At 42.6% G+C, this 20,851-nt stretch overlaps 2 protein-coding genes across 2 annotated transcripts; both read left to right on the top strand.

Annotated features, from left to right (window-relative positions):
* Positions 1-782: 782 nt before the first annotated feature.
* On the top strand, positions 783-12,518 carry LOC109481054 (glutamate receptor ionotropic, kainate 2-like). The gene is made up of 17 exons (XM_019783528.1): positions 783-855; positions 1,857-2,048; positions 2,544-2,649; positions 2,799-2,959; positions 4,031-4,218; positions 4,512-4,565; positions 4,796-4,901; positions 5,240-5,367; positions 6,072-6,167; positions 6,537-6,647; positions 7,033-7,212; positions 7,642-7,764; positions 8,219-8,469; positions 9,118-9,379; positions 9,812-10,074; positions 11,138-11,366; positions 11,775-12,518. The coding sequence occupies exons 1-17, from the start codon at positions 783-785 to the stop codon at positions 12,306-12,308; spliced, it is 3,057 nt and encodes a 1,018-aa protein (XP_019639087.1). The 3' UTR covers positions 12,309-12,518.
* A 3,090-nt stretch (positions 12,519-15,608) lies between these two features.
* On the top strand, positions 15,609-19,096 carry LOC109481053. Its single transcript, XM_019783527.1, has 7 exons — positions 15,609-15,692; positions 16,039-16,215; positions 16,930-17,038; positions 17,446-17,588; positions 17,972-18,165; positions 18,719-18,772; positions 19,025-19,096. Exons 1-7 carry the CDS (start codon positions 15,611-15,613, stop codon positions 19,094-19,096), a joined length of 831 nt encoding a protein of 276 aa, XP_019639086.1. The 5' UTR covers positions 15,609-15,610.
* Positions 19,097-20,851: the final 1,755 nt, after the last annotated feature.

Raw genomic sequence — 20,851 nt, 5'->3', positions numbered from 1 at the left:
ATCAGCCTTCGCGTAAAGTGATTTGGGAGCAATTAGGCAATTAGGCATTGTGACGATTTTATTATGCACCAAATGGGACTGGAACTGTCATCTTGATAACCAAATTTGTGGAGGAAAAATCGCATCAGGCGTAAAAGCCCTGTAGTCTCCTTGGGAGCTGCACTAGTTTGTGTAATCTAATACAAAACGATATTTCATCATACACTTCCCACATTAAGTGGTCTGACTCAGATGGCATTAGCAATCTAATAATGTGTTGAGGAATTTCGTTTTAATGGTGTTGTCGGCAGACTAGATAAGGTGCTAATTCGCAGCAAGGACTCCTCTAAGTTGTTAAATGTGTACAGTATCTTTAAAGCTTGTATCTTTTAGTGAGATAGTTATATCTAGCTGAGGTGCTCAGTATAAGGCGGTTATACTGATACAGGTCGAGTAGAGCCGCATCACTAAAACAACTGGTGGAGAGGAGTGGGGTGATACTACAAGGTTTTCTAAAAAAAAAGGGAGAAGGAATTTGTTTTTCTTGTCGATAGACGTTGAAGTAAGCGATACTTTTTCCCTCGACTTCGCCTTCAAAGTAGCTCTTAGAAAATCAGGGCTCAATTTCATAATTTAAAGGAGCAACAAAACAAAAAGCAGCTAGGAGCAGTGTCTTATGAACAGGATCGATGCTGTCGAGTTTACTTATCTACAGTGTACTATATGTAAGCCTATACGTTTCACAAGAGGAACATTGAAGCGATAGACGTGAATTATATAGTTTTGTTCTATACGTAGGGACCATGCAGCTTTTGTCAACGGCGCTGCTGTTTGTGTTCGTGAGTTCCGCTTCCAGCGCCTCGACCTTCTATGCAGGTAAGATCACTCTTATCTTAGTCAACATACATCTGTCATGGGATCAGTGCATTAATTAACGATAGATCTGGCATGTATAAGATAGTGTCAATATAAGTTTAAAAATGTTGAGTAGAAGGCGTCACATAAGCAATCTTTGCGTTTTGCCTAATACTCAATAAATATAATTATGTGAATAAAAAAAATATAAATTCACACGCTTAGTTTTGCCTACCCCTTGTTCACTATCAACACTACAGGTAATGCTATACGACTCTGTTGCAATGGTATAACTACTGTATTTAGCCCATCTGGGAAAGGACATGCACCCTGGTAAACGTTATCCCAATGGCACGTACCTCCATGTTTTAATAGGTTATCTCATCCGTGCAATATCTTTTGCACTCGGGTGCTAAGTGCCAAGCTGTTGTACCTTTCCGGGTATTTGGGTGGGGAAATGCAGTCTAAAACACTGTCATGCGATCCGAAATATGTGGACCACTTGTATCGGAGCTACATGTTATCTTATAATTTCGTAGTAATCTGTAATAATGTGTGGTGTGTGATAAGATGTAATGTGTAGTAACATGTGGTTAAGTGTAATATCGGGTTACGTGTAATATCGGGTTACGTGTAATGACTGGTAACGTGTAATGTCTGGTAACGATATGTGTGTTAACTTGTAATGTGTAGTAACATGTAATGTCTGTAAACATGTAATGTCTGTAAACGTGCAATGTCTGTTAATGTCTAGTAACGTATAATTTTTGTTAACGTGAAATGTCTAGTTATGTGTAATGTCTGTTAACGTGTAATGTCTGTTAACGTGTGATGTGTGTTAACGTACATGTATAATGCTTGTTAACGTGTAATGTGTGTTAACGTGTAATGTCTAGTAACATGTAATGTGTAGTAACGTGTAATGTGTGTTAACGTGTAATGTGTGTTAACGTGTCGTGTAATGTGTAGTAACATGTAATGTGTAGTAACATGTAATGTCTGTTAACGTGTAATGCTCTCAGGTGTTGTGCACGTTTCGGGCCAGTGCCAGCCGTCAGAGGTGGACGCTAAAACATGCACGTCGGACCACACCGACTACTGCGACATTGCGGACGGCGCCGTCTCACATCTCGGCTACAACATCAAAGATGTGCTGCACGAGCTGAAGCCGCTACACACCCTGGCTGACACCCCCATGTGTGCCGTTCAAGCAGGTACTTGTACTAGAATTAGTCTCAGGCGCAGACCGCGGATAGAGAAGTATGGTTTCCTCTCTATGAGGTCAGCTGTATCGGGGGAGAGATGTATCATAAGCGGGCGGATACAGCTCTTTTCACCGGAAATAAACCATCGCCCTAGTAGGCACAAACGTTGCCCGTTAAAACGTTTGCAGGCTATACTAGAAATCGCCTTATCAAGATGCTATTGTAAGCGCATTAGGAACGGGATGCCAGTACTATGCTACTATATATGCATGTAACGATGTTTATTATATCAGGTGGAAATCTTTAATACCTTTGTTCACCTCATGAATTGCGAAATGAAAGAACTCTTGAAAGGTGGCCTAAACATAGATCCAACAACAAAATAATCTCTGGGCTTTTCTTATTTCATATGAACAAATGATGTCATGGATATATTAACAGATATATTAGCATGACAAAATGAAATCTATGAGCTACAACGAAAGTACGTTTTGTCCCTCGCAGCGAGGTACCTGTTGAACCGGAAGGTCTGCGCACTAATTCTGCTTGGCGATGAGGACGCCAGGATGGGGGATGTGTTTTCTTTTGCCACGAACATCAGTATACCAAGGTGTGTAGAATGTTTTCCAGAAAATCTTATAGATCCACCTCCTATACATATAGCGTTGATAGTGTCAGAAGTACATAAGTTATGGTTCTGATTAGAACAGTTGTTACCTTTTTGGTAAGACTCTAAAGACTGTTTTTTTTCCTCTGTAGAATCTACATAAACCCACAAAGGATACCCGGCGACCAGCCGCCCGACATTGTCACCAACTTCTACATGAGACCCCACCCGAGGGACCTGAACGTGATGATGACTGACATTGTCACCGCATACGGCTGGAAGACTGTCGCCATGCTGTATGACGGCGTGTACGGTAAGATACCTAATCTCCAAGCAGATCTTTCGGTGGGGGTAAGACAGTATCAAATTGGCCAGTCTGTAACCGAAAGATCTGCTTGGAGATTAAAGATACCTCCATACTAACAAACTGCACTGGACAATGACTGGACTGGACAATTTGTACTTTTTGTTATCAGCATTATTTATCATTGTTATTGGTTAGTTACTGTTTTTTTCTTTATTATCATTGCCATTATCATTATTTATTGTATCCCAATTTTACTGTTTGTATGTGACTGTTGTGTTTTGTTGTGTAAAACAGAGCCCCATTGAAAAGAAGTGCAATCACTTAATGGGCCAGATATTCAATTAAACGGTTTATTGTTAAAACAAAGAACTGGCAGCCATAGGCTGAACAATGCCTTGTTGTATAAGAGTTCATACATAAAAACAGTTCTTAAATTACATGTAAGAATAAAAAGGATATAAAAGTAGCTATTACATAATGAAAAACATATATTTTAGACATAGTCATGAATAAAATATTCTGTCTTAGTTTGGTGAAAAATATGAATCAAAGATATCTCTAAGTAGGTAGACAGGTATACTTAAACAATCAAACAAACAAAGTTTTTCCCTCAGTGCGTATAATTTGGGTATTGGGTATAGTAATCTGATAATGACACACTAGTAATACTGTAATCAGCACAAGTTATAAATTGAAAGTTCTTTCTGATATCACAATCAATGGAAATTATGAATATTATTTGAAAAGAACATTCGCGTGGCAAAAATTATGCATGCCGTCACGCTGTCATGTTTACATTGATATCATCAAAACCCTTGTCCTGCGGAACCCAACAATTGTCGTTCTGCACATACAGTACCATCTATATAGCACCATGTATAGTTACGATTTAGGGGTGTTTTTCATGCAAAGCATCACATCGCAGCGAAACGCAAAGTGACTACTCCACCGGAGAGCAAAAAAGTCAAGGGTCTGTGACCTGATTAAGACATCACATATTGAAAAATATTGTGTAAAATGCCAGCAGGACAAGGGTTAAAAAAGGCAACCTCAGCATTTCTACGTATATTTCTTCAGACATAGAAGGCGCGGAAGACATCCTGGCACGAGTCACACAGAGTGGAATCCGGCTTGGAGCGTTCCTCATCCCCGGGAACGCCAGCGACAGCGACTTAGCGGCAGTCCTACTGAAGATTAAGCAATCCGGGTTTAAGAATATTGTACTTCATAGCAAGATCAACGTCATTGACTCCATCTTCCAGCAGGTACATCTTCATAACCACTGGTGTTAAACATGAGTTATTACGTCTTGATTTATCATTGACCTACACATGAGAGTATAATCTAATCTATACTTATAAGGCCTATTATCATATGGCCAGAAGGCGTCGACCATGGTAATAACGTTTAATGTTCCGCCTTATCCTCGGTGTATATGGTGATATAATCACTGGTGGTTTATGAGGTGGTTATCGCACCTGAGCAGGGATTATCCCACCATATACACCTCAGGGCGGGACATTGACCCTTTATTAAATGACTGTGTTCTCTGTCATAGGCAGTAAACCTGGTCATGCTGAATCCTGATTTCCACTGGATGATCACCAACCTGGTGAGTTTGTCTCCAACACCCCGTGTAGTGTTAAATAAGTCTTAGCTACTTGAGTGTGTTACCACTTTGTGTTGTTTGTTGTTTGTTTGTTTGTTTGTTTGTTGGCTTCTTCTTCGTGTCCGAAGATGCTTAGGAAGTCAGTCCCCTGCAGGCCTTCATGTACGTTTGCGTTGTACCATTTTCTTTAATGTGTGAGCAAGAAAAGAATTCCGTATGTCGTTCCCCTTCAGATCTGGGAGGAGCTGGACCTGAGCCGGTACAGACCCACGAATGCCCGGATCACCACGTTCCGGCTGGCCGGGGGGTTCGAGGAGCTGGAGACCCTGTCGGTGACAGGTGGACTCACAACCCTTTTCTTTTTACAAAACTTTATTGATGACCAAGAGGCAAAATATATACAAAATATACAAAATATACACATACACATCATACAATGCACTAAACATAGTTACAGTTGTCTAAAGGACATCTCGGTTAAGTAGTAATACCATAAGTTGTGTTGCATCCTATCCTTATCCTTAGATTCCATCCAGGATTTATAAGTAACAAATTTTGCTAGTAATCGCAAGAGTGATATTTGCATCGAAGACTTCCAAATTTTGATCCACTCCAAAAAAAATGTTTATCTTAACTCTAGTGCCATGGTAATTCAATCTATTTTCAACTTTTTCCAGGTGGACTCACAACCTACAAGGCACTGGTGATAGACTCCATCGCCATGATTGCCAAAGGCATCGGGAAGTTCTCCGAAGACGTAAAAGAGGACGCCTGCAGAGAAACTCTCAGAGGAGAATTGACTAGTGTGAGCAAAATTAGCATATTTTCTTTGAATTTGTTATTGTCAGAAAAGTTGTAACGTTTTGTCGTAGCAGTTGTCTTTATCGTGTAATAGTCAACAAGTACTTCTGTGGACATTGGTTTCGACGAGATATTTCAGAAAGATTTTTCTATGTACACACATGCATTATACATACACATAAATGGTCTTGTCCTTGGTGCTGAATGCTATTAATACATGCGCGACTAGATCTGTCAATTATACTGAACGCTATTGATGTATGCAGAACTAGCCCTGTCCTTGGTGCTGAATTCTATCAGTACATGCACAACTAGCCCTGTCCTTGGTGCTGAATTCTATCAGTACATGCACAACTAGCCCTGTCCTTGGTGCTGAACACTATCAGTACTAGTACAACTAGCCCTGTCCTTGGTGCTGAACACTATCAGTACATGTGCAACTAGCCCTGTCCTTGGTGCTGAACACTATCAGTACATGTACAACTAGCCCTGTCCTTGGTGCTGAACACTATCAGTACATGTACAACTAGCCCTGTCCTTGGTGCTGAACACTATCAGTACATGTACAACTAGCCCTGTCCTTGGTGCTGAACACTAGTGTGAGAAACATTAGGGTGCTTCTGTCTTGTCTTTCTGTCTTTTAATCTTTCTGATTAGTGTGACGATTCACAAGACGGGTTTTTGTCAAGCACTGTTTTTCTTTTCCAGGGCATGGAGTTCGGTGGAAGGGCGTTCGGTCCTGACGGATACCTGACGAAGTTCAGAATCGACATCTCTGAGTTCAACAACGGCGTTCTGCAATCTGTAAGTAAATACGAAACGACATTTTTTATTACTTACCAAAACAAGCATGTCGGTAGAACGTAATGCGCCCGGGCGAAACCCGCAATGTATTGTGCATAGCACATCTGCAGTACGCCTCTTTTAAGGTCCTTTACGCGTATATACTGAGGGATGACATAAAAAATCCAAGAGTTCAATGTTCAAATGTCCAGCAATGCAAGAAACACTTATAATATATGATACGGGTTTTGCACAGGCGCAGTATGTTCTGTCAACGTGCTACCAAAACATATCTGTCAATTTCTGATTTACACATGGCCTTTCTGAAACCAAACGCCATGCGTTATTCAAAGCATTTTCTCTAAAGTATACATCCGTCCATGTGCACAGGTGGGTAACTGGTCAACAGAGGATGGCGCCAGTCTAGGCGGTGTCCAGTACTCCGAGGACCGCCCTCTTCCTTTCGCCGCTAAACGGATGTTCCACATAGAAACCTACACGGTAGGTGTCACATGTCACGTGATTTATCTCATCCAATCAGAAGACATGAGCTCGCGAGGAACGGAATTTGCGATAACCAATGGTTTTGAAAGTGATGATATTAAAATTAAAACCCTTGTTCTTAACATTAAAAGTACTTGGAATTACACCTAATGGACGAAGTAAATGTTATGTATTTCAGTATACATAAAGGTATATCATCAAACTGTATATACAGTGCTCACTGTACTGAATGTTGTGACCCTTATTTGAGCAGAACTAGTGGCTAGGACATAGCGCAGTATCCTAACTGAAGATACATGTAGATGTTGTGCACTGCAGGAAAATCAGAAATCAGTAAGTGGGTTTGTTGAAACATTTTTAATTGGTTTAAATTCTTTTACAGCAAGGCGTCTTTGTGAACTTCACAGAGAACAGCAAAGACAAGACGGGTAACGGCGTGTTCGAAGGGTATCTGATTGACGTCATCAACACCATAGCAAGGAACCTGGAGTTCGACTTCGACCTGACGGTGGCACGCGTGAGCAATGTGGGGAAGTTAATCAAAGACTCACTAGTGGAAGGGGTGAGTATTGCAACATTTGTTTTGGTATTGTGAGAACAGTTGTAACGTTTCGTTTTAAAAATTGTCTTAATTAATTGCGTAATAGACAACAAGTGTATGCGTCATTCTATAATATTTGACGAATATTGGCTTCCTGCAAATGAGGTAGATTTTCATGCATTATACACACACATGGCCTTGTCTTTGGTGTTGAATGTTATTCAATATATGTACAACTAGCCCTGTCCTTGGTGCTGAACACTATCAATACATGCATGACTCCCCCTGTCCTTTGTGCTAAACGCTATAACTACACGCACAACTGCCCCTGTCCTTGGTGCTGAAAACTATCAATACAGGAGCGACCGTTACTCTCCTTGGTGCTAAACACTATCAATAAGTACATAACGAGCTATTTCATAAAGGCTATTACGTCTCTGTATTTACCAGGCTCAGAAACCCAAAGACATGGGGCTGATCCTGACTCCGCTGAACTACTCCGAGCAGGTAGACATCACCCAGTCCGTCCTCAACCTGGGCTACACCGTCCTGTCCAAGAAACCAAAATCTAAGGTTGGTATATGACGTTTATGGTTCATCTGTTCATCTCACCTTTTTGTAGAGTCTTCCAGTTCCTATTTCCTAGAGTTTAATAATAATATGCTGTGGTTTGTTGAATGTGTTGAGGAAAGGACAAAGTTTGTTTTGAAATTTCTATTATTATGTTTATCTTTGCAGAAGGAAACATATCGTTTTTGCTCAGTTTCTTCCTCTTCTTCTTCTCTAAACAAATAAGGTCAATGACCTGGACCAGACGTCCGTCACCATGGTAGCTAGAACTGTAGCAACACCCTGTGGTGTTGGGTTACATTTTGTAGCAGGGCAGAGTCGGAGAGCCTGCTCACCATATATATGAATGTATTTGGCTTTGAGTAAGAATAAACAGAGCAGTAGTTTGTTGGGCTAGACCAGGTGAAGGAAAACGCTACTTTTTTAGTTGTCTTTAATTTCTACTCTCTACTTTCAGGCAGTTGATGTCATCACACTCCTGACCCCTCTGCAAAACTTCACCTGGCTGTACGTCATCGCCGTCTACGCCTGCGTGACCCTAGCGTTTTACGCCATCAACAAGTTGGACCCGTACGAGTGGGGCCTGTACAACCGGCGGGTGGGGAGGGAGGAGGACGGGGACGAGCTGGCAGACCCGTACGGTCTCAGGAACAGCCCGTGGTTCGTCTACCGCGCCCTGGTCCTGCAGGGTATGGAAAAAGTACCGAGGTACGTAAGGAAGTCCTGACTTCTTTGGCTGTACTTAACTTACCTTGACACCTTGTGTAGCCAGTCAGTACTGGCCTGGAAAAGGTACCACGGTACGTTTGAAAGACCTAAATATATGAGCAGTATTTTTATTGCTTGTTTGTTGGTTTGTATTGCATAAACACTAAACATCCTTTAGGTATATCCTTTAGAGCGCGAGAGAGAGAGCGAGCGAGAGAGAGAGAGCGAGCGAGAGAGAGAGACAGAGAGAGACAGAGAGACAGAGACAGAGAGAGAGAGAGAGACAGAGACAGACACAGAGAGAGACAGAGAGAGATAGAGATAGAGATAGAGAGAGAGAGAGAAAGAGAGAGAGCGAGAGAGAGAGACAAAGACAGAGAGACAGAGACAGAGAGAGAGAGAGAGACAGAGAGAGAGAGAGAGAGACATCTTCTGGATCGAGTGTTTGTGTGTGTGTGTGTGTGTGTGTGTGTGTGTGCGTGCGTGCGTGCGTGCGTGTGTGTGTGCTGTGTGTGTGTGTGTGTGTGCTGTGTGTGTGTGTGTGTGTGCGTGCGTGCGCGCGCGTGTGTGTGTGTGTGTGTGTGTATGTGTGTGTGTGTTATACGAACGTCTTTCTCTGCCTGATCTTCCTTCTGTATACAACACCAGGTCGTACGGCGGGAAGCTGATCGGGGCTGGCTGGCTGCTGTTCTCCGTGACGCTGGTGACGTACTACATCGCGACGTTCGCGGGTCTGCTGGTGGCGCCCTCCGCCCTGCAGATCCACGGCATGGAGGACCTGCACAACCGCCGGGACGTCGCGTACGGCATCAACAAGTTCCTCCCGCCCGTCCGCAGCTTCTTCGAGGCGTTCGGGAAGGTTCCAGACGAGGACTTCAAACCATTCAGGGAAATGCACGAGTTTATCAGTGTAAGTAACCTCTTGTGAGAAGCTATCTTGGGATGCATCTTTTAACAGTCGAAGTAGCAGTAGTGCGACTAAACCAGCTCTTTATTTCTCTCTTTCCATCTCTTCCTCTGTGCTCACGTTTGTGTGAAAGGGTTTTTGCAAAAAGAATGGAGCTTTCTGTTACCTCACACCTCTTCTGCCTAACGCCTTGCATCGACCTGAAATATGGGTTTAAAGTGCACCAACTGTGTAGAGATACAGCTCTAGATCGAGCCTCGCCAATCAGAATTTCCCGAAAAGGCCTGTAGATACATAGTAATAAATGGGCTAAGACATGAAGGTAACTTTGTGTGACCAAAACTTCAGAAAGTTGAGACATGATGCCCTTTTTGTCTATTTTTGCATAGGTTTCAATCCGAAACCCTAACCGTGGTGTCTTCCCATTTGTTTCAGGATAACCGGGTGGACGTGGTGGTCCCTACCGACAACACGGGAGTAGAGAAGGTACAGAAGGGGGTGTACGTCAGCGTTCCGGGCTCCTACTCCGACACCGAGTGGAAGCCTTACTCCTTCATCACTCACTCCAAGATCCAGTTCTTCGCCCAGGACCAGTGCCAGCTGGAGACGGCGGGGAACTACTTCTTTCCGTACGGCCTGGGACTCGCCTTCCCCAAGGGGTCCATCTTTCACGACGAGTTCACCAAGGAAATCCTAAGGTGAAAGTCCTTTTTTTCTATTCCAACATTTATTACAAGACACGGCGACGGCACACTCAAGTTTCTTCAACTTACTTTTATGCCGCCACCAACGCAGACAAACGCATGGACGGACAACAAACATACTCATTTTCATCAGAGTAAATTGAGGAAAGTTGTGTAAAGTGCTTTTCAAATTTCCAAGGACGCAAGATTAGTGGCATGGCAGGATTCGAACTCGGGACCTCTTGATACCGATTCAAAAGCTCTTTCGGTTCGCCACACGACCCCACAAAGGTGATATTCGTCCTCCTGTCTCCGAGAAAAATACCGCATTACAACAGCTAGAAGCTTGGAAGTTTTCTAGCATGGCTCTATGTCCATTTGATCGATTTTCTGAATTAGATTATCATTGATTCGACTATTTTAGAGTGGACTAAGTGAATACAAAACAATGTTATGTACAAAGTACCACTTATTTGCTTTTCAAATCACATTTATTTCGCAAAAATCAATCTTCCTTAGTGATGATAAGATATTGCGGTGGTGCAGTGGAAGTACGTGTATGCATACATGTATGTCCAAACTTTACAAACGAAAATGTTGCATGCTTCTTTAACATTTATCTACTTGTGTTATGTCAGAACAACTTACCATATCTAGATTTTTAACCTCCTTGGTCTGAATTATTGTGTCAATTGTATTCAGAAATATGCCTATCTAGTTCTGTGCCTGAATGGGTTAGGCTTTATAGGATCAAGCACGGTTCTGGATAGTCTCCGCGTATCCAAAAACTTATATTTGCCTCAGACACGGTTCAATATACGCGTGGACTACCCAGTGACAGTACCGTTCCTGAACATGATTCTAAATAAATCACAGTTCTCGATACAACAATGTCTCTACGGTTGTGTACAACCTTGATGTGCAAAGATTGGGTGTAACAGGTCGTTTGGTGTGATATAGCTAGCTGCCGCCGCGCCGCGTGCCTGCGAAGCTGGTGTGTTACCCCGAAGGGCGGTGAGACCGGCTATACCGACACAGATTTCGTCAAAGCTTAACAGTTAAACGTTTTTTCCCGCAGACTACAAGAAGAAGGCGTGTTGGAGGAGCTCCAGAACAAGTGGATGACGGTGACGTATGACTCCTGTAACTGTAACGGCGACGACCCCCTGGGAACGAGAGTGATCGCGCCAGAGAACCTGACGGTGGTGTTTGCCGGAATGGGCGTGGCCATGGGCGTGGCCATCTTCGTGGCGGTGGTGGAATTTCTCTGGTTCTTCCATAAGAGGGACAAAGAGTTTGAGAAACTGGTAACTATTCGTCTGGCAATGTTCTTGTGCTGCTTACATTTTCTTTTTGCCATGTTTCCTTGTCCAGGCCTCAAAGGATGTGGTTCATTATTAACTGTACAATATTAGCGATTTTTAGGAAGTTGTGCACTTTTCTGTTTTATTAGTAGCTATAAATATTGAGCCATTTCTTTTCTTCTTCTTTCTTCAACTTGCAACGGCAATAAGCGTGAAGCACTAGGCAGCAAATTCAGCTGATGCTTTCGTACACATGTATATTTCAAACATTACATACAACAATTAGACACAGGCAAAAGTCAAACCGTACAACAGTCGAAACGCCAATAGTAGGTGATTTAACTGAAAAAAGTCTGTGTGTGAGAAAACAAATCCATACATCTCAATACATTCCTGTTCCATTTTTTTCAGCACCCACCCAAGACACCAGACCAGAAGCCCAGCCGTCGCTCCTCGGCCTCCATCGCCTTCAGGCGTCTGTCGTCCCTGTTCAGAAAATCCAGTAAGCCTTCCGTTGAAGCTCCTCGGCCCCAGAAGGGGTCTACCGGCAGCCCCTTTCTAGACCGCAACAGCCCCCCGTTCGTCAACCCCAGTGCCCCGCGCGGGCCGCTGCCGTACCGCGGCGGGCCGCTGTCTCAGGACCGGGTGACCGTGTCGGTCATCCCCACTTCGGACAACAAACTCGCCCAGAACGGCCGCGGAATGCGGCTGACGTCATCAGGTCATGACCCCAACATGGCGGACGGCGGCGATGACGTGGACAGGGCTGGTTACCGCATGCACGGCGCGCGCTCCACCGACACCGGGCTCGGGGAGTCCCCTCCCCTGGACGACGACATGTCCGCCCCGGGGAAGGCCCTGAGCTACACCGTTAACGTGCACAGGAGCGAACGCGGGGACATCATCCGCCCGCCTCCCGAACCTCCAGTAGAGTTCGCACTATGATACACACAAAACCAATTCGACGCCATAGGCTTGGCCCCTGAGGCGTAGCCAAAAAAATGGAGATCACGCGTTATATGTTACATGTAGTGCATGAGGCAGATGGAAAAACAACGTGAAGAACTTGAAGACAACAACTATGTAGACGTAGTAAAACTATAAGACAGTTTTCAGTTGATAACAAGAAAACGAAAATGCTCTAAAGACGCGAAATAAAACACGTACATGTATGTGCAACGCAAGTGCATTAAAAAGACTGACGTAATTCTATGCAAGATGACGATATGTAAAGAACGCCGAAAAAGACAATATAGATGTATGTACATTTAGACTTAGTAAACACAGATTAGCTTAAGTATCAATATGTATATCACAGAAAGCTATTGCCGCTACATGACTGATGAAGCCGTTTCCCGAGACAAGAAAAACAGCATGCAGAAGGTTGTAGGCAGATCCTCTAGAAAGATATAATGTACGTTAGTCGTTGAAAGACTTACAATATTGCAATAAAATATGATATGACAGAACGTTAGGACTTCTAAATATGCTTTGTCTAACTTCAAACAAAAAAGTGTATTCAAGACTTTGATGATTGTGCAGATGTGTAGCTGTGAAATAAAATGCCACTGGAACATGTCTTGTGGTTTTTGTCGTGTTTTGGTTTGTTCTTGGTATTCCAAATGCTCCTGCACATTTATTACGAATCAGCATGAGTCAAGCAGAACCGGGAGGAATAAAACAATCGGAAGCGCGCAAGAGCTGAAGAAGTGGCTTGGGATTAAAATAACTCCCGAAGTGGCACAGTTGATTGATGTGGATACTGACAGATGCATCTTTGGGGATGTTACTTCCTGAGCATTACCGGTGTTCCTGCATGTATCACGAGAGCATTACATTTTCCTTAGCATGTAAATACTTCATTATTTAAAGAGCGTCTGAAAGACACGTTTCTTTCTGGCTGGAGAGAACAACTTAGAAACACTAGTAAACTTCATACATATTCTAAAATCAAAAAGCATTTTGGCATGGAAGATTATCTCACATCAATTTATAATAAATCGTTCACAACTAGCATAACAAAATTCAGCAGAGAATCAGCGCACATTGTCTTCAAATCGAAAAAGGTCGACACCACAACACACCAGCCACTCAGAGACTGTGTCCCACATGTAATGAGAATATTGAAGATGAATTTCACTTTGTTATGACATGTCCCACCTATAGAAAAGAAAGAGATACATTGTTACAGACTATTACTACTAAGACAAAGTTCACCCAATCTAGTACACAGTACGATACATTCTATGAATTATTGTCATGTCCTACTACCATATCTGCTTACGTAGGTCAATTTCTGTACACCTTATTTCATAAGCGAGACCAAATCATCAATTCATGAACATATTGTGACTCATATAATGTATAGATAGTAGTTTGTAGTAAGAAATGTAATAAGATAGTTTAGTTTTATAAGTATTGTTGTATTACTGCCACACATTGTACCATGTACGATTGTCGAGCAATAAAGTTCATTCATTCATTCATTCTACGGAACATAGTACATAGTACATAAGACTTCAGTTTTATCTATTAACTTTTAATTCCGTCAGTAATCCTATTACTGAACCTTTGGTAGACAATTAATAATCTTGTCAAAAATACAACAACCAAGCATAAGGGCTACCGAAATGCTATTTATCGACTCGATATCGTACCATAGGGCCTGACAAAAGATCAGTGAGACAAAGGCCTCAACTTGGCCGTATGCCTTACGTTTTACCTTACGGTGACTGTACATGTTTGTATCAAGCAGTATATATGCTGTGTAGGAACGTACGAACGTAATTCAATTAAAAGTTTATGAATTTATAGTTTCTATTCCTGAAAACACGTAGACATCTTCCGTTCTTACGCAGACAATATATTTCCATGTATCTACGTCAGCAGTGATACAAATTAAGTTATGAAAGAAGCCGACTTTCTATATAGATTTATAATGAAGATGTTAGATGTAACGTTACTTGAAACTGTGCGACCGGTGCACGAGCATTAAAAACGGTAGGAGGCTAGAATGATCGAAGATCTAATGGGTTTGCCTTGTATAAAGCGTCCTAAATGCGATAAAACCCTTAACACAAGATATTGCACTATCTTTAAGCTCGCCAGATATTTACACATATTTGCTACTAACATCTTAGTAACCGTCTCAGCAAAGCTCTTCAATTTGTTCATTTGTTGAATTATTGAAAACGTCTTACCAAGAAACTGCACTTATGTCTATTCTATGGTGTCGCCCACATGTGCACTCTAGCTTAATGGCCCCAATAATTCAATATCATCCATCTTTAATGAAGCAATTAACCTCATCTAATTAATATGCGATAAGAGCACTTTATCGATCTGATAATGGCGATAATTAGATGATGGAGGATTTGGGATGTCGTTTCCGGGTGAGGTCCTGTAATGTGGCAATCCACGGTTTAGTTCGCTGGAGGATCCACCTGTAAAACACCACGGGCCGGGGACGAAGATCACGGACATCTAGACCCGAATTCAGGTAAAAATTTTCCCGCTATGTTTTTTACGATGTGTAATATGACCGGCATCTATATTATGCCACAAATGATAGTTCATCATATTTCTACCAATGTCAATTCATGTCAAGATCTTTCATTGCATGGAGTGTGTTTTTCTTTGCTTTAGATTGCTACTACAGCTATCTTTAAAGAAATTTTTTTTATTTGTAAGAGTGAATGGAATATCATTGATACAGCATATTGAGCGAATATTCATTTTTAATTGAAAGGCAAGCTGCAAGCTAACGGCTAGGATGCATTTGTCATAGATCGTTATACGATCTAGATGTCGTAAGATTTTCAAACGGACTGTGATAGAACCAACAACCGACAAGGTTCCGAACCTTGTAAGACAACCTTATTCGTACGACACATGCAAGACTATCTCAAGAATGTCATCAGTTTGTGATCGTACTGCGATCGTGTAACGTATGCGACAAGACCCTGAGAAATAACGACTATACATTAAATATACATAAAATCGAGTACACTTCTATTAACGTTTCGCCCTAGCTACAAAGAGACAACTGTACTCAGGAAGTGAATTACAGAACTACAGTGATCAGAAACTGACGAACGTGGGATTTTTACTCGCATACTTGTTGTGGGGAAAAGAAAATGGAGAATGGAAATAGGAGGCAAGTGGGCGTGACGATGAAAAGGTGGCAAATGACACTGAATGTTGTACCCAGTAAAGAGTTGTCTCATGCCGTGTGTTTTCCAGACGCCATGGCGAGACTGAGAACAGTCTTTCTCCTCGTCATCCTATCAGGAGCGTCGACTGTTGTCAAGTCGGATCGTGTTAGGATAGGCGAGTGTCTTCTTTTATTCTAGGCTGGCAAACTTAGCTTTAGCGCTTTTTTTTCTCAAAACTTTCAGTAGGTCAAAGACAAACAAACAAACAAACAAACAAACAAACAAACACACTCACTTAACCCCCCACCACACACACACACACACACACACACACACACACACATACTCATGCATGAACACACACAGACACACTCAGTCAGTCAGTCACTCACTCACTCACTCACTCGCTAACCCACTCACTCTCTCTTCCCCTCTCTCCCTCTCTCCCCTCTCCCTCTCCCTCTCTCTCTCCTTTCTCTCTCCCTTTTTCCCTGTCTCTAACTCATTTGTTCGATGTTCAGGTGTCCTGATAGCCCCCCCTGACGGAAGCTGCGTGGAGGGCGGGACGTCCCGATGCGCGCAGAACGTGGCGGCGGCGTGGGCAGCCCGGGAGGAGGCGAACAAAGTCGGCGTGTCGCTGCAGATGACGACTGAACACATCGTGGGGGGAGAGACACGGGTACAGATGGCACAGAGAGGTACTGAACTCTGCAATCATTTGCCTTAAACGTGTGTATTTCATGTATATGCATATATTTACATTTGTATATATAAAAAATGAGTTACAAAGCTTCGTATATATTAGCATTTCAGGTGCACAACAAGTGGCACGTTTTATAACCTTCGCCAGGAAAGGTAGCTTGTAATGGGTATAATTGTGCAATATTTTGGTCTGGAAACTTCCTTCAAATTTACTTAGACCATGGAGTTAGAATCTCCTTCTAACTCCATTCTTTGACGCCCTAGTTAACACCTGTTTCCCAATGGATATCATTTGAACAGGAAAACTCTAAAAGGGTTGGGAGGGCGCCAAATATGTAATACCTTTGGCTTTATTAGCTAATGGCCAGGAACTATCAAATTTCACTCTATTGATGAAATTACCACAAGTAGCCCAAATCCAATTTGACGATCACTAAAGCGTGCAATCATATTAGTATTGTACTGGCAGTCCTAGCTGGCTTGACGTGTTTGGTGATGCTGGAAGAAATGTTTCAAGCGCGCCACCATTCGACTTACCAGCATAGTGCAATGCCGCATTCAACATCCCTCAGTATGGGATTCTTTCAAAATGAATATTAACGGCAGAATTAAAAAGTTTTTGAGATAAACGTGAAGTCTTACGCAAGATGTAGGCCAGGCTTTTATCAATGTGTTTATACCTCTGTTGAGTACTTTTGTGTTTTGTGTAGCTAAGAGACTGGCTCAGGGTGTCTGCGGCCTGTTTCTAGTGGGCGATGAAGAATATCACAAACGACTCGACGATATCTTTGCTTACGTCACAACAGATCCGATCCCGAGGTAGGTGAGATCGGAAACAAATCTTTTTCCTTAATTGGACTTCATGTATTGAAGTACAGCGTACGGGATGGTCACTTAACGGTGAACAACTTATATCATATCGCATCACGAACAGATATCAGAAATATTATGTAGTGTTAAAACATATTGTTAGTAAATCTGTCGTCTGCCAGAGAGGTTGAAAGATGATCCATCAATTTTATCAACAAGCTAATCAAGTGTTTTTAGGCTTAGGCTTTGTACCTATTAACATTATTGATTTCACAATCGAGTACTATTTGGCAAGATGGACCATGTATTTGCTGCAAATCATACTTGCTGGATTGATGAGAGTAAGTGATGCTTGTTGTGTTGTATTGTGTATGTAATATCATAAATATTTTCAAATTTTGTGTTTGTATGTGCAGGTTCTACATCCACCGGCGTGTGTCCCGCAGTGACTACAACTACTACCTTCTCCCTGGGAACGAGAAGACACACGTCATGGTGAGCACCATTACGCGTGCGTACGGATGGCAGTCTTTGGCGGTCATCCACGACGGCGTCTACGGTAAGAACTACAGTGCTTCCCAGCTATTTTTTACCACGCCTCAGGGGCGGAGCCGATTTGTATTTATGGTTGAAATCGTAGGAGAGACTTCAATGATAAGTAAGCCGGCTTGTGTGTTTTTCAAGAATGAAGGCTCAGACAATTAACATACAAATGATAGAATTGTGCATGGAAATGAGATGACTATTCAAATATATGTTTTACCAGGTCATTGACGAGGTCAGAGGTCAGTGTTTGGAGAAGAAGAAGAGGATGAAACGTAGCAAAAACAATATGTTTTCCTTCGGTAAACACAATAAAGAATTGACTAGTAGTGTTGCCATTCTCTATTTTCAACGTTGTTGATGGACCACAGTAATCCCCTTGCCACCCTTTTGTTGCAGACATGGAAGGTGTGGAGCATGTTTTGACACAGAACACAGACGACCGGATCCCGATGGGCCTGTACATCCTGCCAGGCCGCGGCGTGGTGTCGGACAGTGACGTCACTAACACGCTGTTACAGGTCCGGGCTTCCGGAATCCGGAGGATCATCTTACACGCGGAGCCGGATGTCACCAAGGTGGTGATCAGAAAAGTGGGTAATGCAGTATCTTTTTTCGTGCCGCGTATTTTTGTTATGTTTACTGAAGGAAAACATACTGTTTTTGCTTCTTCTTCTTCTTCCGTTCTTAACACTGGCCTGGTCAATGACCAATGACCAGACTGTCTCTTACCATGGTAACTGGTGTTGGACTACATAATGTTGTAATTTTATAGTAGGAGGGATTCAGACTCCTGTCACCATATACGAGTATGTGAATGTGTTTGAGTAAGAATTAACAGAGCATATGGGAAGGTAAACATTACACATTTGCTTTGCAAATGTTACCTTTCTAGTCACAAAGCTGTGTCTTGTGCACTTATTTCTAGATTCTGTATGCTCTGTTGTTTTTTGCAGCTTTTTTAGCCAAGCATCAGTAACTATATAACCAATAGATCATCGACATATTTTTTATAGTAAAAGGACAGATCTAGGCTGTATATGGTAGTGATAACATAGATTCATATGCTTAGTAACATGTAATGTAGTCAAGTGTTACCATATTTCAAATGTCACCGTGTTGTTTTATATAACGTTTGTTCTTCAGGCTGCTCAAATGGACATGGTGAACCAGTACTATCACTGGATGGTCACACATCCGGTCAGTTTGGAGTTTTTTCTTCATACTATTAGAAAGTCAACTTTACATTCCTGCCTAGTATGACACTTAACTATCATAACCTCATTATTATTGGTGATAAGGCCACAGCAAGTCATTTTTATGGATGACATCAGGGCGTGCATTAATTTTCGCCTGATTTTGAGAAAAATCTTGTATCACTCTGGCAGTGGTCAACATGCCAGAAATAGGCAAGTACTGTTAACAGTAAGGTATGGATTTGTATGTATGCAGATGACTGTTGGCTTTATGTACATCACCAAGCACATTTGTCACTCAGGACTTTACATCACTCATAGTGAATAGAATGGTTCTAATGTATCTAATTTGTGACGCGTGGATAAAGCCAAAACCTGTTTGTATCGTTTAGGGAACCTTGGACCAGTGGAATGAAGATCTGGCTGGTCTGGTCCGTCCCGAAGCACGAATAACCGCGTTCCAGTACGCTATACCAAACAACATGAGCCCCTACCCACTCCTGGTGGACGATGCCATCACTGCCTTCGCGAGGGGTGTACGTGCGCTGAAGACTGGGGAAGGGAGCGTAGAGAACTGTCAACGGAGCATTATCTCGTACCTACCACAGGTTAGACTCTCTTTACTAGTTATTGCGCGCCTAGGTAACTTTAACCAATCATCCGCAGGTACCAGGTTCTGATGCATGGCGGCTGCAGCCATGCACGGGTCCCGCCAGGCGGCTCTTTTTCTAGCACAGACCCTCTTGTCAGTTTTGGTGACCTCCAGTTCCTTAAGTGTTTGATGACGTCCTGTGTAGCTCGGGAGGCATGTCCCAGGAAGGCCAACTGCTGCTTGACAATGCTGCATGTTCTTAGAGATAACTTGTTTGTGTGTATATGATACATTATCGTACTGGTATAATTGATATGATGTAGACACAGTATTCGCTGAAAATATGATTTTACTATCTATGATTGTTTTTGGAAACAGGGGCTACCGTTTGAGGGGAAGACAGGCATGGTGTCGTTTGACTCTGACGGTGCCCGGAGCAACATCACCATGGAGGTCTTGGAGTTTCATGGAGAGTCTAAGTTTCAGTCGGTGAGTTGCAGACAAAAATACTTTTCAAGGACATGGTTGTAGTGATAGTGTTCAGCACCAAGGACAGGGCTAGTTGCTCATGTATTATCTGTATCTGTATAGCCGGTATAACCGCCATTCGGCGTAACACACCAAGTGTTCAGCACCAAGGGAAGGGCTAGTTGCAAATGTAGTGATAGTGTTCAGCACCAAGGACAGGACTATTTGTCATGAATTGATAGTGTTCAGCACCAAGGACAGGACTTGTTGCAAATGTATTGGGTGTTCAGCACCAAGAACAGTGTTGTTCGTGTATTGATAATGATCAAGAAGAGGGCTGGCTGTTGTCGTGATTATTGGTACTATGAAAGTTTTTGCACCAAGTTGCTGTCTGAATACTAATCACCCAAACTACAATCCCACCTGCAGGTTGGTTCACTCTCGCTAGGAGTCAATGCTGCCTTACCGAGAAGCGGGTATATGAATCCTGTTACTGCTAGTAACTGGAATCTGTCCCGTCGCAAGACGTTCAATGTCGTGGCTTTCGAAGTGAGTTACGTACCCTTTAGACGTCGTTAATCATTCATTCGTTAATGCTAGTGCTAGCCTCTACCAGGCTTAGGAAGGTACCGGTGGCTGATAAGAGATTGGCTAATAGAGAGATAACGTGCCAGGGGAGTTGGTCCGTTAGAGAGTACAGTGTTTCGGGTGCGGCAAACTGTACTCTCTAGCGGACCAACTCCTCCGGCAAGTTATCTCTCTTGGTCAATTTCTACTCTTTCCAGCCGCCTAGCGAAGCCTGGTAGAGGCTACTAGTGCAACAACTTTGCATTTCTTGTTGCAATTGACATAATACCACATATCGAAACTTAAACAATTTACTTCTTTCTTCAACTTCAGGACAGCATCTTCTTCAAAGACAAAGACACTGGATACCTGGTGGACCTGTTAAAGGAGATGGCTAAGAAGAGCAGAGGAGATTTCACCTACAATCTCAAGATTCTGCCAAATACCACCACCCTG

The sequence above is a fragment of the Branchiostoma belcheri genome, unplaced genomic scaffold (assembly GCF_001625305.1).
Source record: "Branchiostoma belcheri isolate BF01 breed outbred unplaced genomic scaffold, Haploidv18h27 scaffold54, whole genome shotgun sequence".
Taxonomy (NCBI): domain Eukaryota; kingdom Metazoa; phylum Chordata; class Leptocardii; order Amphioxiformes; family Branchiostomatidae; genus Branchiostoma; species Branchiostoma belcheri.
Note: the sequence above shows the minus strand (reverse complement) of the source record. Positions and strands in the feature narration are given on the sequence as shown.

Bases quoted from the DNA above. Each gene is read 5' to 3' on its own strand.
- LOC109481054 (XM_019783528.1), top strand. From the start codon at position 783: ATGCAGCTTTTGTCAACGGCGCTGCTGTTTGTGTTCGTGAGTTCCGCT. The intron at 2,960-4,030 runs GTAAGATACCTA...ATATTTCTTCAG, and splicing joins GCTGTATGACGGCGTGTACG to ACATAGAAGGCGCGGAAGAC. The intron at 4,902-5,239 runs GTGGACTCACAA...AACTTTTTCCAG, and splicing joins GGAGACCCTGTCGGTGACAG to GTGGACTCACAACCTACAAG.
- LOC109481053 (XM_019783527.1), top strand. From the start codon at position 15,611: ATGGCGAGACTGAGAACAGTCTTTCTCCTCGTCATCCTATCAGGAGCG. The intron at 15,693-16,038 runs GCGAGTGTCTTC...TTCGATGTTCAG, and splicing joins GTCGGATCGTGTTAGGATAG to GTGTCCTGATAGCCCCCCCT. The intron at 18,166-18,718 runs GTGGGTAATGCA...TTTGTTCTTCAG, and splicing joins CCAAGGTGGTGATCAGAAAA to GCTGCTCAAATGGACATGGT.